General features: G+C 38.8%; 1 protein-coding gene across 1 annotated transcript; it reads left to right on the forward strand.

The window, feature by feature from the left end:
- Window positions 1–659: 659 nt before the first annotated feature.
- Window positions 660–10,291, forward strand: LOC121528723 (C1q-related factor-like). The gene is made up of 2 exons (XM_041816288.1): window positions 660–1,313; window positions 10,112–10,291. The coding sequence occupies exons 1-2, from the start codon at window positions 678–680 to the stop codon at window positions 10,289–10,291; spliced, it is 816 nt and encodes a 271-aa protein (XP_041672222.1). The 5' UTR covers window positions 660–677.
- Window positions 10,292–14,940: the final 4,649 nt, after the last annotated feature.

Below are 14,940 nucleotides of genomic sequence, written 5' to 3' on the forward strand. Positions count from 1 at the left end.
AAAAGAAGTATTATTACATTTATTTTTCTCAAATTGATTTAAAATGTCCAAACACATTGAATTACATCATTACATTTGATGATATGATGAAAATTTGGAGGTACAAGTAAACAAGAATGAGGTATGTATTTTTCTGTTGCAGTATATTAATGGGGTTTTAAAGTAAAGGTTCTATCTGATCAAGAAAATTGCCCAGAATGTCTTTTCCTGTCTCTGTCCTGTGCCCTAAATATCACACTCCTTGTGAATGTCTACCCTGGCTGCCAGTAGGAAAGTGCCCTCCTCAGCCCTGACTCAGATTGTTGGTGAGTGTATGTTGCTCACTCTCTCCTCCCCTTGCATCTTTCTTTTTTTTTTTCCTCCCAAGCCGTCTTACTCTCTCCCTCCTCCTCTTACACTTACTCTCTCTCCTCACTCTCTCAATCCTTCTCTCCTTTTGATCACTTCAGTCCTGTGCTCCACTCTCCTTTTACTCCTACACCGCTCTGTCACTCACTCATAGCCGGCGCTCTATCTCCACCATCAGCAAAGATCTTCAGTTTGTCTGTGTTTTGCCAGGTGGACGCACTCTCCCCACAGTCACCATTTCCACCCCGGAGAGTTCCACGGTGGCTGCGCAGCCCCTTCCCCGGCTGAGCATCGGGCGGAAGACCCTGGTGGCAGCTGCCGTGGGGGTCATGCTGGTCCTGGTGCTGGTGGTCCTCATCCCTGTGCTGGTCAGCTCTGTTGGCACGGGTGGAGCGGATGACAGTGCGAGCCACTTTGAGATGCTGGGTACCTGCCGCATGGTTTGTGACCCCTTCCCCAGCACGGGCACGGCAGGTACGGGGACAGATACGGCAACCACGGGCCTACAGGTGGACAACGAGGCAGATTTGAGCGACCACAGCATAGGCCCACCTCTGCCTACTTACAGCGCTCACGGCCCACAAGGCAAACCAGGACGTCCGGGTAAGCCTGGACCGCCAGGACCACCTGGAGAGCCAGGTCCACCTGGCCCTAAAGGCCCCCCTGGAGATAGCGTGGACATTGTGCGGACAGGGATTCTAGGTTTGGGGGGCAAAGGGTCAGTAAGCACAACCACCTACAACACCTCACCTCGGGTGGCTTTTTATGCAGGACTACGAAACCCTCAAGAAGGTTACGATATTCTACGGTTTGATGACGTGGTGACTAACATTGGCGGGAACTATGAAGGGGCAACGGGCAAGTTCACCTGTAAGATTCCTGGGACGTACTTTTTCATCTACAATGTGCTGATGAGGGGAGGAGACGGAACCAGTATGTGGGCTGATTTGATCAAGAACGGTCTGGTGGGTAGCCCTTTGAATCCCAGACAACCTTCTGAAACACTTATTTTGACAAGTTATGCTTTAACAGAGGTGTTTGATTTATTATTTTCTTTCAGGTTCCAGCTCTAACACCTAATTAATAGGATTACTATAAATGTATTTCAGTTTTTGGGCAATATTGAGTAATCATCTGACTCCAGTGGGAGTAAAAACTATGCAAAATAGTAGTCGAACAACACTGCAAGCTAGCATCTAACTTTTAACATTATATTCTCTATTGGCACCATATTGCCATTTTTGGTGGGATAACTCTCCTAAAACCAGTTTATATTTTGGGTGGAATTGGTTATTGTATCATACCAGTGCACTGACTCACCAATACCCTATACTGTAACACAGATACTGGAAAATATAGCTCTAATTCACATGTGAAAAGTGCATAAGAGAGAATTACTGACATTATAAGAGAAGAACTCTGAATCACAAGAACCCACATGAAAATGCTCAGGGAGCAGGCAGTATAAATTGAGTAGTCAAGCATTCATGTGGATGGTGATTTTAGGTCTGTCTTGGTCTGGTCTTCCAGTCCAGTATAATGACAATTCATAGTGGCATGCTGCCAGATTGTGTATCTGTGCACATTACACGTCTGATGATGTACACGTTGAAGTGAGTGGAAGAAGTGCAGCGCTATCTCAACTCTGCACACATCAGAACACAGCCCCGGGTAGTGGCTAGTTCAAAGCTGGTGCCCTTTGAAATACAACAAACTTCATGGAGTCATGATGTGCCAGTGTGAGTTATCAGACTGCCTGTCAGGCTCAGGCGTTTCACTCTCAAATCATGATGTTTGCTATATTCATGGATAATTTTGTAATGTCTTCAAAGCCCCGGGTGTTGACACTGATCAAACAGCACGGAAACCTGAACCTTGATATTTTCCTACAAACATCTCATGCAGGCTGCAACAGGCTGAACAGAGTCAGCACAATAACAACTTTAAATCACATCTCACTTTAATGCTGGAGCCAGACTTATAATAATACATTTGTTTAGTACAAATCATAGATGTAGGAAGCCCTCCATAGACGTTCTATAAGGCTGAACTCATTTTATTTAATTCTTTTACTTCTTTAAACTGCAAGCTCTTTGTTTTATGTTGTCCTTAATTAGATAAGAGTCAGAATCAAAAGTTTTTCATCCATACCTGGGAGAACATTTGGGCTTTAAAGTTGCTCTTGCACTCAATAAACCCGCAAGAAATACAGGAATGTATGACTAGAAAGGACTATATATATGAGAAATGAGGCAGTAAGGACAACAAGAGCAGTGTATCGAAGAAATAAAAGAGCTCAAAGAAATAAGACTTATATGACATATACCACTTCCTAAAGCATCTCCTAGACATATTAACCCCATAAATAAACATTTTAGCCTTAAAAAAATTTAAAAACAAGGATTCCACTGAGCTAATATTGGCTGAAGTGAGTGTGAATTATGATATAGCTATCTGTGCTTCTCTTTTCTCTGTTTGCTGTTACAATAAGCTAATATTCATGCAAAGCCTTAGAGAAAATCACTGTTCTGTTTTCTTTGTTTGGACTCTGTGTTTATTGTCCTTGATTTGACCCAGCATGGTTTCACTGTTTCTGGGCAAAATAGCACAAAGTGTCAACAATTTCTGTGTTACATTATTTTCCCCAGTGTTATGTCGATTGATTCATAATGTTTATTTTGCTTTTATAGTCAATATGCCTTTTTAAATGAGACTATCACTTGTTTTAGGGTTTACGACAACAATTTTGAATTAGTTTGGATTGAGTGTTCACCAGAGGAGGATTTAATGATAGATGTAAAACCAAAGTATGGCATTTTTCAGGTGGCAGCAAATAATCAGTCATCATTGGTCAAAGTTGATCCCTTCTTGTTTCTCCCTTCATAAGTCAGCCGTTTTTGTTTTGTTTTGTTTTGTTTTGTTTTTACCCAGTTCTGTGTTAGAGTTTTATAACCCATTTTTTCTGTCATTGCACACATTTTACACTTCCTCTTTAAACAAACACATGTAATTCTGATCAATATGTATAACTGACATGAAATGACACCTTGTTTTTGAGGTTCCAGGTGTCTTCATTAGTACCTAAAAAGGTAAATCTGTGCAAACAGGAGTTTCAGCGTTCCAAAACTGATTCGCAATTCAGGACACAGACGGACAGAATACATTCAAAACTGACATGAAAATGTTGAAACAAACATTAACGATTAAAACCAAGTCTTGATAAAGTTTGTAAGTACTGATCATGAAGGCTGGATATTTTCAGGTATTGTAGGGAACAGTTTATGTTACTTTTAGGCAATAGGATCAAAGAAATTCATTTGTATGATGAAAAAGCGGTGGTCAAACTTGATCCTTGGCCATCGTAAAGGTTTACTTATAGGAGGACATCTCAGTGGTTAAACCGCTGTCCCATGTGTAGATGCCAGAATGTTTAAGTAACAGACCAAGTTTGACTTACACACTCAGATACCTGCCTCTCAAAGGCATGAAAAGCTCTAAATAAACATGTTTTATGGTGTAATTTCCATGCAAATGTATGCATGGAAACTATTTAGTGCCAAAACAACAAAAAAAAAAACAACCAAAAAGAAAAGTTTAGAAAAATATGCGAAGGAGCTTGTTATGCTGAACAAGACTTAAATGAAGACCTCTGCTGGAAAAAAAAGTTCAATTTGTTTCATTGAAAAAATCCTCCCATACTCTTTCCAACTCATTTTGTTAATGCTGTCACAGGAAGCCAAGGAAAATAATTCATTCAAACAGACATGCTACCCAAAATACCTGCTTTTTTAATATAAAGGTATCAAATATACAATAAGATGGTAAAATGGCAGAAATGTCTTATACAAAATACCAGGACAACATAAAGGCTTATTTATAAGAGGACATCTCAGTGGTTTAATCACCATCCCATGTTCACAGGCCAAAGCCTTCAACAACCACCACATGTCATCCCTCTCTTTCTCAGCCATGTTTCTGACTCTACCCACCGTCCTTTTCTCTCTTTAAAGGTACAACAAGCTCCAAATAAGTAGGTTTCATGGCGTAATTTGTATGCAACAGTAGAGATTTGGTGCAAAAACAACATTAAGAAAACAAGAAATGCTTAGATTTATATACAAATGAGCGTATTCAAGTCAAACAAGGCTGCGCAAGAAGAAAGTTCAATTTTTTCACTGATTAAAGGCCTCCTATACTCTATCCTACTCATTTTGTTAACGTTGTCAGAGGAAATCTGTGACAAAATAAGCAATTCAAACACGTTACCCCGAATAATACAGATATCAAAATAAAATGGCAGAGAACATATAATCTGATGTTAAAACAGCAGAAATTGCACATTTAAATCTTATATGAATATAGTTAAAGCTAAAATTAACTGCATATTAACCCTTTTCAACACGCACCTGTTAGCTTTAAATTAACATTATAGTGACTCTCCTGTTGGCTGACTGTTGCTTGTTCGGGGAGCCCTTTCTGCTGCTGCTGCTCTTTTTATAGGCTAATCATTTTGCAAATACTGTCAAAAGCCACAAACTGACATAAAGCTACATTTAAAGTCAAGAATACTTGATATCTGTGCTCAACCCTGCTCAACCAAAGAGACAAAGTGTTGAAAAAAATATACTTCTGCAAGATCCATATCTCCATCGTCAACTTCGTCGGATAATCGCCAACTCTGCCAGATACTCGGCTACCTCATTAGATAATCGCAAATTCTGACACCAGGCAATAGCCAACTCCATCAGATAATTGCCAAGTCTGTCAGATACTCGGCTACTCGTTCAGATGATTGTTTTGTTTGTTTTACAAAAAGGCATCATCCTCTGTTTATTTTTTAGCTTATTTGTTAAAATACCAGTTAATCTACTTTCAGTAATAACTAATTCATTTAAAAAGATTAGTTTGATAGGGTAAAATTTAAAGTTGGAAAATCATGAAATTCAGAGGTAAGATACTTCAGATGTGTGAAAAAGGTAAAAATGACGCATATTTTACCAAATATCTTTACTGAATACCAGTATTAGATGACTAAAAACTTGACATTCATCTTGAATTAATAGAAAAATGAATGAATACAAAGTTAATGTCTGACAGAGTCGACAAAAATCAGCATATGGTTGGGGAAAAAAAATCAAATTTGGAAAATGCTGATGAAATGAAAATGCTAGTCGAGAACTCAACCTACACGAATTATTGAAGTAAAAAAAGTATGAAGTGTGAAACATGACTGTAAAATTGAACAAGTTGAAACTGCTTATATTTTTTAAAACTGATTACATAAAGGTTTTTAAATATTTTGAGTTTACTGGTACATTTCTGTTGGGTTAACTGGACTTTTTTAAGTTAAACTACTCTGTGGAAACTTTCCTACACTTAAAAATGTGTTTAAAATCAAACTTAAAACATGTTTAAGTACTTTTTAAATGGTCTTCTTCTTGAACATTTATATCACGTAAGTTAATCCAATTTAAGGGACTACAAGTGACAATAAGTGAAATGTGCACGTTGACCCAGTTAGTTCTCTTCCATCATGTTCAGTATACCATGCACTGTATTTATAGATACTTCCTACAAGCCGGACTCGTCTAACTGAGTCAGCAACTTCACTCATGGTGCAAAAACGTCTAATTTTTTGGAAAACTCTGCTGATTAAGGGAAGATTGTCAAATAATTTGAGCATAGTGAAAAAAACACTTATGTGAACGAGGTCTGCTTACTGAAAACTAAAAATGTGTTCAGTCAACTCTGAAAAAAGAGCTGAAACAGCTGTTTTGATTTTAATACAACCACACTGTTTCAACAATCTTCAACTTACAGTGTTCTGTCCCATTTCTCAAGAATCAGTGACGTTTATTCTGCATGTTCTTCCTTACACACATGTGATGGACAAGAAATAGAGGTTGAAAATTAAATTTGACATTTAAAGCTTTCTGTATAAGTGTGGGAATCAAACTGATTAATGTGACTCATAATTGATCATTTCTGAAGTTAAAAAAATCTCTTTTTTTAAGGTTTTCTGAAAAAAAAAAAAATTTCCAGGTAAGATCTAAAAGAGCCACATGCAACTCAAGAGGGACGTGTCGAGTATCCCTGATCTATTTTATCATATTATCCCATTTAAATCATCTTTCTTGTTATTTATTCATGCTAAAGAAATGCAAGTCTCAGTAAAAGTTGACTGAATCCTCGTACAAGTAAGCAAAGTTTATGCTTCAAAGTAAAACAAAGCCCGTAGTGCATATTACAATAATACAGTCACTGTGTGGTTAATGAGGGCAAATTAAGGACAAAAACACTTAACAGCTGATTAAATCACCCACATAGTCATGCAACTTGATTTCTCTTTATTCACATATGAAGCCACAGAGGGAAAGTGATGTCAAACTGCTTTAGCTTCTAATTCATTAACTTAAGGTTATAATAACTGATTAAAGATGGACTGTATTAACAAAAATGGCAGAAAATAAGATGTAGTTTAGTGTGTATTACTATTCTGGTGATTGACGTGTGTCATTCTGCTCCAGCAGAGCTGAGTTTGGATATAAGGACAGAAGAGAAATCAGGCTGCATGCCTCATGTTACAGAAATCCATCATCGTGCTGTCATCTGTCGCTCAACCTCTACTTTCAAACCCTGCAGCATCTGTATCAAAACTATTGTACTCCCCTGGCACAAGCAGATCTTCTAATTCTTATTTGCTTTGTACAGAAAATGCAGCCACATGTTGGTTAAATCAGGACTTTTAAGGCCAGTCTAACATCGTAACACTTAGCCTTGGAACATAGGGCATCAGTTAAGCTCAGAGAGGGTTTCACTTTTCCAGCATATACTTCCAACACCCTGAGTAATTACTCTGTGTTGACACGATGACGCTCATGTTTGGGATCATGTGGTATTTTTCAGCGTTTCGCCTCCAAAAAAAAAAGGTGAATGTAGAACACGAGGCAGAGGGATACTATGCTCAGCCATGCTCCCTCTGAGGCAGGCTGACTCAAACCTGACCCTTTCAGTTGAGTCATGAGAGAAAACACGATATTCACCACAGGGGACACACTTCACAAAAAGTCTCAGCGGATACAGCCCACAATCCTTACAAGGAATCTCTGGAAACAAGGTGCAATTCACACGAGGACAAAATTAAGTTGTATTTGTGCACATCACAGTCTGTATTTTTGTCAGCATCCACCTTTGTAATATCTTACATCACCTTTTAAAAGTATAAAATCACACACAACTTCACTTATTCGCCTGAGCTTTTATTTACTTCAGTCTATAAAATTACTGGGACAAGTGGATGTAAATATCAGACAGGCTTTTAGGAATTTAAACTTGTGCACATCAAACATGGGAAAGATGATTAAACCGTAAAATAAATCATCCATCAAGTTCTCCTCTGGTCTCGCCTAAGGACCCACCGGCCTCTTCACTGACAAATTGGGACCCAGATTTCCAAAATTCTAACAACTCATGTTTAGTAAATTTAAAATAATGCAGTCTGAGTCTTGGGTGGAACAAAATATATGACAGGAAAAATAGACAAAAGACAAAATTGTGATATTTTGCACCCCTTTCTCTGTGATAAAATTTTGTCAGTTTTCCAACAATCTTGAGAAATTACTTCATTATCATGGGAAAAAGCAGCTTTTTTGCAAGAAAAGCAGATAAATGAGTTGAAATACTGAGAAGAACATTTCATTCTACCCGTTATCACAGTGAGACAGAGTAAAATAATAGGGATGAATGCACATCCACCAAGAACTTTAGCACCTCATAGACATTTTGACACCATCTTCCCCCAGACACACATTTGTGACCCAATGAAAACCTACTTTTTGATCCCGACCTACAAGTTGAGAACCACTGCCATAAAGAATATTTAGCAATATAGAAATTTAAGATTAATATATATTTGAAGGTGCAAACCACTAATTTGATCTTGCTTTGTGCCGTAGCCCATCTGTGCCAACCTGCTGCTCTGTGCAGGAGAGAATAGAAACCCCAGTTATGATATTAAATCTAAATAGATACAAGCATCCAACTAAGATCTGCTTTTTAAAGTCTTGCAAAGCCAGGCTACTCAGGGGAACTTGACCTTGAATTGGAATGGGCTTGTATTTGATATGCTACAGTATTTATGATTGTGATTGTGCTACGCTTTTAATTATGGACGGTGCAAGTGGACATGTATCCACATATTTAGAGCCTGTGTCGACAGCCCATAGTGCTTATTTTGGGGCTTTTTGCCTTTATTGGATTTTTTTTAGCTGAAAAAGACGGCAAACACAAAGAGAATTGATCCTACAACCAGAGCATTGAAGACTGCAATCAATCAAACTTTATCTATATAGTGCTTTTCATACAAGATAATGTAGCTCAAAGTGCTTTACAAACAGACAGATAAATGAAAGGAGAAAAAAGGAAATATGACCCTAACCCACTCCATCCAGCCCTCTATCCCGCAACCCTCCAACACTGCCCCATCCTGAAATCCATACACAATATTGGCAAAATACATCCTAGATGAAAGACACTATAAGAACAGGAACTTATGTACTGAGTACAAACAGCCTCAGCATATGGGCGCCTGCTTTACCAGCTGAGCTAAATTGATGCCTGGCAGTGCTTATTTTCACTTTAAAATCAGTGTAGTCCAGCTTTCTTAGTGCTTAGTGGTTTTCTTTTAAACACAAAGTATGTAAATTCCGTCCGAAATCACAGACTCATTCCCTACTGCCTATCAAATATATAGTGGACTCAACTGCTACAACAAAAACCGGTTTCAGACACTACTCCAGCTGATGCAGGAGATCTTTACTGTTTTCACTATGCATTATGGGAGGTAATGAGAGCATAACAATACTCGCTCAGAATTCAGACAATACTACAAAATGGCATATTCATTATATAGTTCACCATGTAGTGAAAAGGGGGTGATTTTGAACACAGCCAACATGACAAGTAGGGGTGTGCTGCTAAGCTCTGCCCATCCCTGAGAGCTCTGTTCAACATAAACTTCTCTTTATAAGGGGTCATACTTAACAGTCAAATGTTTTGATAGCATGGATGAATTTCACATAACAAGGGAGAAAAGCTGTTAAAAATGGCCTTCTTGGTTAAAGCAGTTAGGGATCACTTGCAGTGTGAAACAGAATGGCCACTTTTTAACTGCTTTTCTCCCTCATTATGAGAATTTCATCAGTGAAACCAACAGTGACAGTGCTGTTTTCTGGTAATGATAACCTAATTTCAGTTTAGGGTTATAAAAAAAAAAAGTTGTTTCCCCATTATGACTTATTCTTTTATCCTAGTAGCTCAAGATAACAAAGCTTGTCATGATAATGGGGTGATTTTAGGGCAATCCGGGACTCAACTCTTCTTCCCACTAGCACAGGAAGCAACCTTACCCACTTTTGCACTACAGGCCCTCAAAATTCACACAGGAAGAAGTTGGGAAGATCTGCTTTTATTTACAGTGCCCCAAACAGTTTGAATTTGCTCCAAAAACCAGTTGCCAAACAGTCCAATAGGGGTTTTATGCTTTCGCAGATCTAGGTATATGAGACTTGAAATCTTATGAAACAGGCCAACTTTATCAAAAGGAAAACAGAGAAATAGAAATATATGATTGTATGCCAAATTAGGGCTTCCATAAACAGCAGCTAATTAAGCAGTAAATACCAAGCTTTCTCTGTAAACCTTCTCTTGACTCTACCTTGTGCATCTTCTCCTTACTCCCTCTTCCTTGTGTGTCATATTCCAGGTCAGAGCCAGTGCCATTGCCCAAGACCAGGACCAGAGTTATGACTACGCCAGCAACAGTGTCATCCTTCATTTAGATGCGGGCGATGAGGTTTTCATAAAACTGGATGGGGGCAAAGCTCACGGGGGCAACAGCAACAAATATAGCACCTTCTCAGGGTTCATCCTCTACGCCGACTGAAGAGCGGACAGGACACGGGGCCGAGAAGTGAAGAGTCAAAGCCAGAGGACATTCACTTCCTGACTTTTGCTCGGCGATCGCTGTAAGGGTTGACGTTGCCCTTAGCCACCGATCCACTGTCAGATTGTTTTTTATGTAAACAGATGTTTGAGGTCAGCAGATGCTGTGACTAACGCTGTGGGTCTGTGGTTATCGGTAACCGTCCACCTCCTCATCCATACGTTTCCATTGTAAACAGGGTGCCTATGCTGCGAGGGTGATGGACGTGAGCAGGGAAACAGTGACAGTCATCGCTGTGTGTCATGCTGAGGTGCAGTAACAATCCTGACAGTGCAGAAGCCTCGCCATCATTTTTGAGCTGTCAAGTCAATTTCAAGTGTGGAAATCCAACAGTTGTGGCGACTAGAGTGTATGTAAACGTGCTGTTAAGGTTTTTGTTAAGGCAGTGTTTTTTTATGTTTGTACGGGGAGTATGAAAGCCCTATGTGGACATGCTTTCATACTTTTTATTCAGTCCATTTGCCAGTGATAATAAGTCATTTTTTGGGGGGGGTATTTTGAGATATCAACTTATTTATCTTGAATTCTCAGAGATGTAGAAACACACTGAGACTCAACTTACCTACTAGGACATGAAACAGAGCAAAAATAATACACTGAAATATATCAAATGTATTAAGATACAAAAAATTAAGACACAAGACTTACAAAAATCTGTTCTTGAAGATAAAATATATTACAGTAGACCCACTGCTAGTCAGTTATATTCCTCTACAGTATATAAAAATGCTCTACAGTCTAATTTTTAAATACTATAATAATGGGATGAATATGAGGCCCAACGCCCCTTACCTATGACCTCCAAAATCTCCAAAATGACCATGACTTTTGACCTATGACTTCCAGAATCTTACCAGGTCATCCTTGAGTCAGAGTGGACATTTGAGCCAAGTCTGAAGAAAATCCCTAAAATCATTCTTGAGATACAGGGCTCACAAGCAAGTGGAGAACATGAGGCCAAATTACCATAACCTTTGACCTTGAAAATTTTATCTGTTCTTCTCAGAGTCAAAATGGACGTTTGTGCTAAGTTGGAAGAAAATCCCTAAAAGCCTTTTTTAGGTACCAGGCTTGCAAGCCAGCAGAGAACATGAGGCCCAATTATTTGAACTTTAAACACTTAAATTTAGTCTGTTCATCTCTGAGTCAAAGTGGACATTTGTGCAAAGTTTGAATAAAATCTGTAAATGCATTCTTGAGATACCAGGCTAACAAGCAAATAGAGAACATGCACCCAATGAACTTTGACCTATGACCTCCAATAATTAATCACTACATACTTGAGTCAGAGTGGATGTTTGTGCAAAGTTTGGTGACTATCTCTAAAAACATTCTTAAGATATTACGATATCACAATGTAAGTGGAGAACATGAGGCTCAATGAACTTGACACATTGAGATTTTGCTTTCACAAGCATGGGATGAACACAATGCCCAATAACACTGACCTTTGCCCACAAAATTCTAATCAGTTCATGTTTGAGTCAGAGGAGGCATTTCTGTCACATTTGAATAGAATTTCCTTAAAGCATTCTTGAGATACATGGCTCATAAGCAAGGGAATGACATAACTCCCAATCAGTTAGAGTTTGGACCAATGACATCCAAAATCTTATGAGGTCATCCTTGAGTTAGAGAGGAAGTTTGTGCCAAATCTGATGAAAATCCCAGAATACAAGCAAGGAAAGTGCATCAGGCCCAGTTACATTGACCTTTTGCCATCATATCTAATTAGTTTATATTTCACTCAGATAGGACTTTTTTGCTAAGTGTGAAGGAAATCCTGAGAAATCCTTGAGGACATGAGCTGATGAACTTGAAAGATGAACTCCAACATTTAATCTGTTCATCGTTGAGTCACAGTGGACCTCTGGGCAACATTTGAAGAAAATTCTGAAAAGCATTCTGGAGAGACAAGGCTCAAAACCAAGTTGAGAACATGAGGCCCCATGACTTGAATGTTGACCGTCATATTTAAGCAGTTCATCCTTCAGTCATAGTGGAAATTTTCAAGAAAACCCCATAAATCATTCTTGAGATACCAGGATCACAAGTTAGTAGAAAACATGAGGCCCAATTATAATGGCCTTAGACAACCATATCTAATGAGTTTGACTCTGAGTCAGAGTGGAAAGTTGTGCAAAGTTTTATTTCAAAAGTACCATAAATAATTCTTGAGATACAGGGCTCACAAGCAAGTGGAGAACATAAGGCCCTATTATTTGACCTTAGAACACCAAAATTTGATCTGTTGATCCTTGAGTCTGATTGGACATTTGTGCAACATTTGAAGAAAATCACTAAAACCCTCCTTGAGATACTGGATATTGGTACAGCTGAACAGACAGGCAGCCTCGAAAAATTATTCCTTTGACCTGGGCTGCCGCCAGTATGAAGGCATGAATACCTTTGAATTGGGAAGATAATGGTTAGTTATCTTCTTTGACTGTGTATCAGTGTCATAAGGCTCTGAAGTCCCTTACTAAACAGTCTCACAGCCACAGTTTCACCACCTGGTCAGATCATCTTTCAAAGGATTTAGGCTCACAGTTTGCTCTTTCTGTGTTGGGCACGGCACTAAGCTGCCCTGGAAACCTAACCAAAAGAGAAACCAACCCTCCTGTTTTACATGCTTGCACTTCACCTATTGGAAAAAATGAACTTATCATTGGAAAACGGTTGTTTTTTTTTAAAAATTGAGACAGAGTGAAATAAGTTGAAATCTCTTGAAAATGATTCATTATCGTAAGAAAATTGAGTAAAAGCTTTGATGCAAGTCCGATTAGGGCTTCTGTATGTGCGATGCTGTGTTTGTGAAGATATTCTTTGTCCGTAAAATGCATTTTAACAAGGTTGGATGCCAAATTGAGATTATGTTTATTATTTTGGATGGCAGACTGTCTTAAAATGTATCACGTCTCTGCTGTGTGGTTTGGACTATCATGTCATTTTAACATTTGGCATATGCTTGTGTACATACTGTAAGTTTGATATTGAATCTTGTGTCTAAACACTGTCGAAGTATTGTACAAACACCTCATTGTGTGTCTTTTAAAAACTGTATATGTTGGTAGATAGTTGTACAATCCTGTGACTGTTAAGTGCAATGACTTATTTATTTTATTTATGCATGCAACACCTTAAAATGTTCTGTGTGCTCCAGCCAATGAAAAAAGAAAATACAGTGATTTGAAATGAAGTGTAATTATGGGCTTAAGGGACATCTGCAGCTGTTTCTTTTTCTTATGATTTTCATTAAAAGGTTTTTTTTTTGCACTTCCTCACATACTTTGTATACTAAATGTCTCTCACCTCATCTATAGGCTATCTTGATCTGCTGGTTTTCTCTTGAATTTCCAGTGAAACTAGCATTTGGTCCAAATGTTACACACAAGAAAGCCAGCGAGAGGCAATCAACGCCGAGGTGATCACTGGGGGAAAAGGAGAGGAAATCACAGCTGTGTTAAATGCCAAATGAAGCGAGAGATGATTGTGTTTCACAATCAAAGGAGAGATGTGCTTTTTACCCTCTAATGGGTGTGGAGACGCTGAGATAAGGCGAGGAAAAAGTCAGGGGATGGGTGTTGGAACATATCATGACAAAGCTTAGATCAGTGTCAGAAAGTAATCCAGGGCAAATTAGGCTCTGCTGTGACGGCGACACAAGTGTCTGAGACAAGAAAATAGCTTTGGGGCCTGAACTGTAAAAAGAAATATATTTATGTTTCTATTTCTTAAGAGCTCAATTTGATATTGTGAATCCTTCGGACGGATTTCGCCTTTGACATAAGGTCCAAACTTTCTCTTTATTTAGTCTAAGTTCAAGAGCGAAAGTTGCGTGCTGGAAAAGTTTAAACAGACTCAATGTCAAAAGGCACATGAGTCATTTAATCAAGGTTATAAAACTGAATGTCATCCCAATTTCACATTTTCAAAATGCCACATGAGCTCAATTATATTCAGCATTTTGTTTCGAGCTGGTGTAATAGTCGATTTAAACTGCTGTACGAGGTTTCAGCATCCTGTTGTCTGTTTAACCACTTCATAAAGCCAGGAAGCCCTCTGGTTTAAACTTGTGCAGCAGAATTCCTCCAGATACAATTAAGACAGAGGGTCTGCGCCTATGCAGAGGTCACCCGAGCCAAGGGGCTGCTGAGCGTTCGCACAGGCTGTTTTCTCCTTGCAGGGCGTATGAGCACATCGTCAAATTAGAGACCTCATGTCACAATGTCAAAGACAAACGCCTCCGGTGTGCGAGAAATGGCTTTCACTGCTGAAACAACTGGATCTGAACATTGCATGAGAGTCTGCAATATCTGGACTATTCCTTAAGTCCTGGAGGAGAGACACAAACACAACAAAAACATTCAATACATACAACGACAGACTGGGGTCAGGAAAAGGCCCTGGAAGAGCAGCCCAAACAAACCAACACCAAGCCAACTCTTAACATAAAAAGACCTGACAAAGGACTCATAAAACACACTTTTGACCAGCATAATGTACTTATAATGGAAAAAATAAGTGTTTTTGATAAATATCAGACACAGGGCACAAAACAGAGAATAATCCAAGACACTGGGGTCCTC

Source organism: Cheilinus undulatus, linkage group 20, assembly GCF_018320785.1.
Source record: "Cheilinus undulatus linkage group 20, ASM1832078v1, whole genome shotgun sequence".
Taxonomy (NCBI): domain Eukaryota; kingdom Metazoa; phylum Chordata; class Actinopteri; order Labriformes; family Labridae; genus Cheilinus; species Cheilinus undulatus.

Excerpts from the sequence above, each read along its gene's own strand:
- LOC121528723 (XM_041816288.1), top strand. The coding sequence starts at position 678 with ATGCTGGTCCTGGTGCTGGTGGTCCTCATCCCTGTGCTGGTCAGCTCT. Across the intron at positions 1,314-10,111 it reads ATTTGATCAAGAACGGTCTG|GTCAGAGCCAGTGCCATTGC; the intron begins GTGGGTAGCCCT and ends GTCATATTCCAG.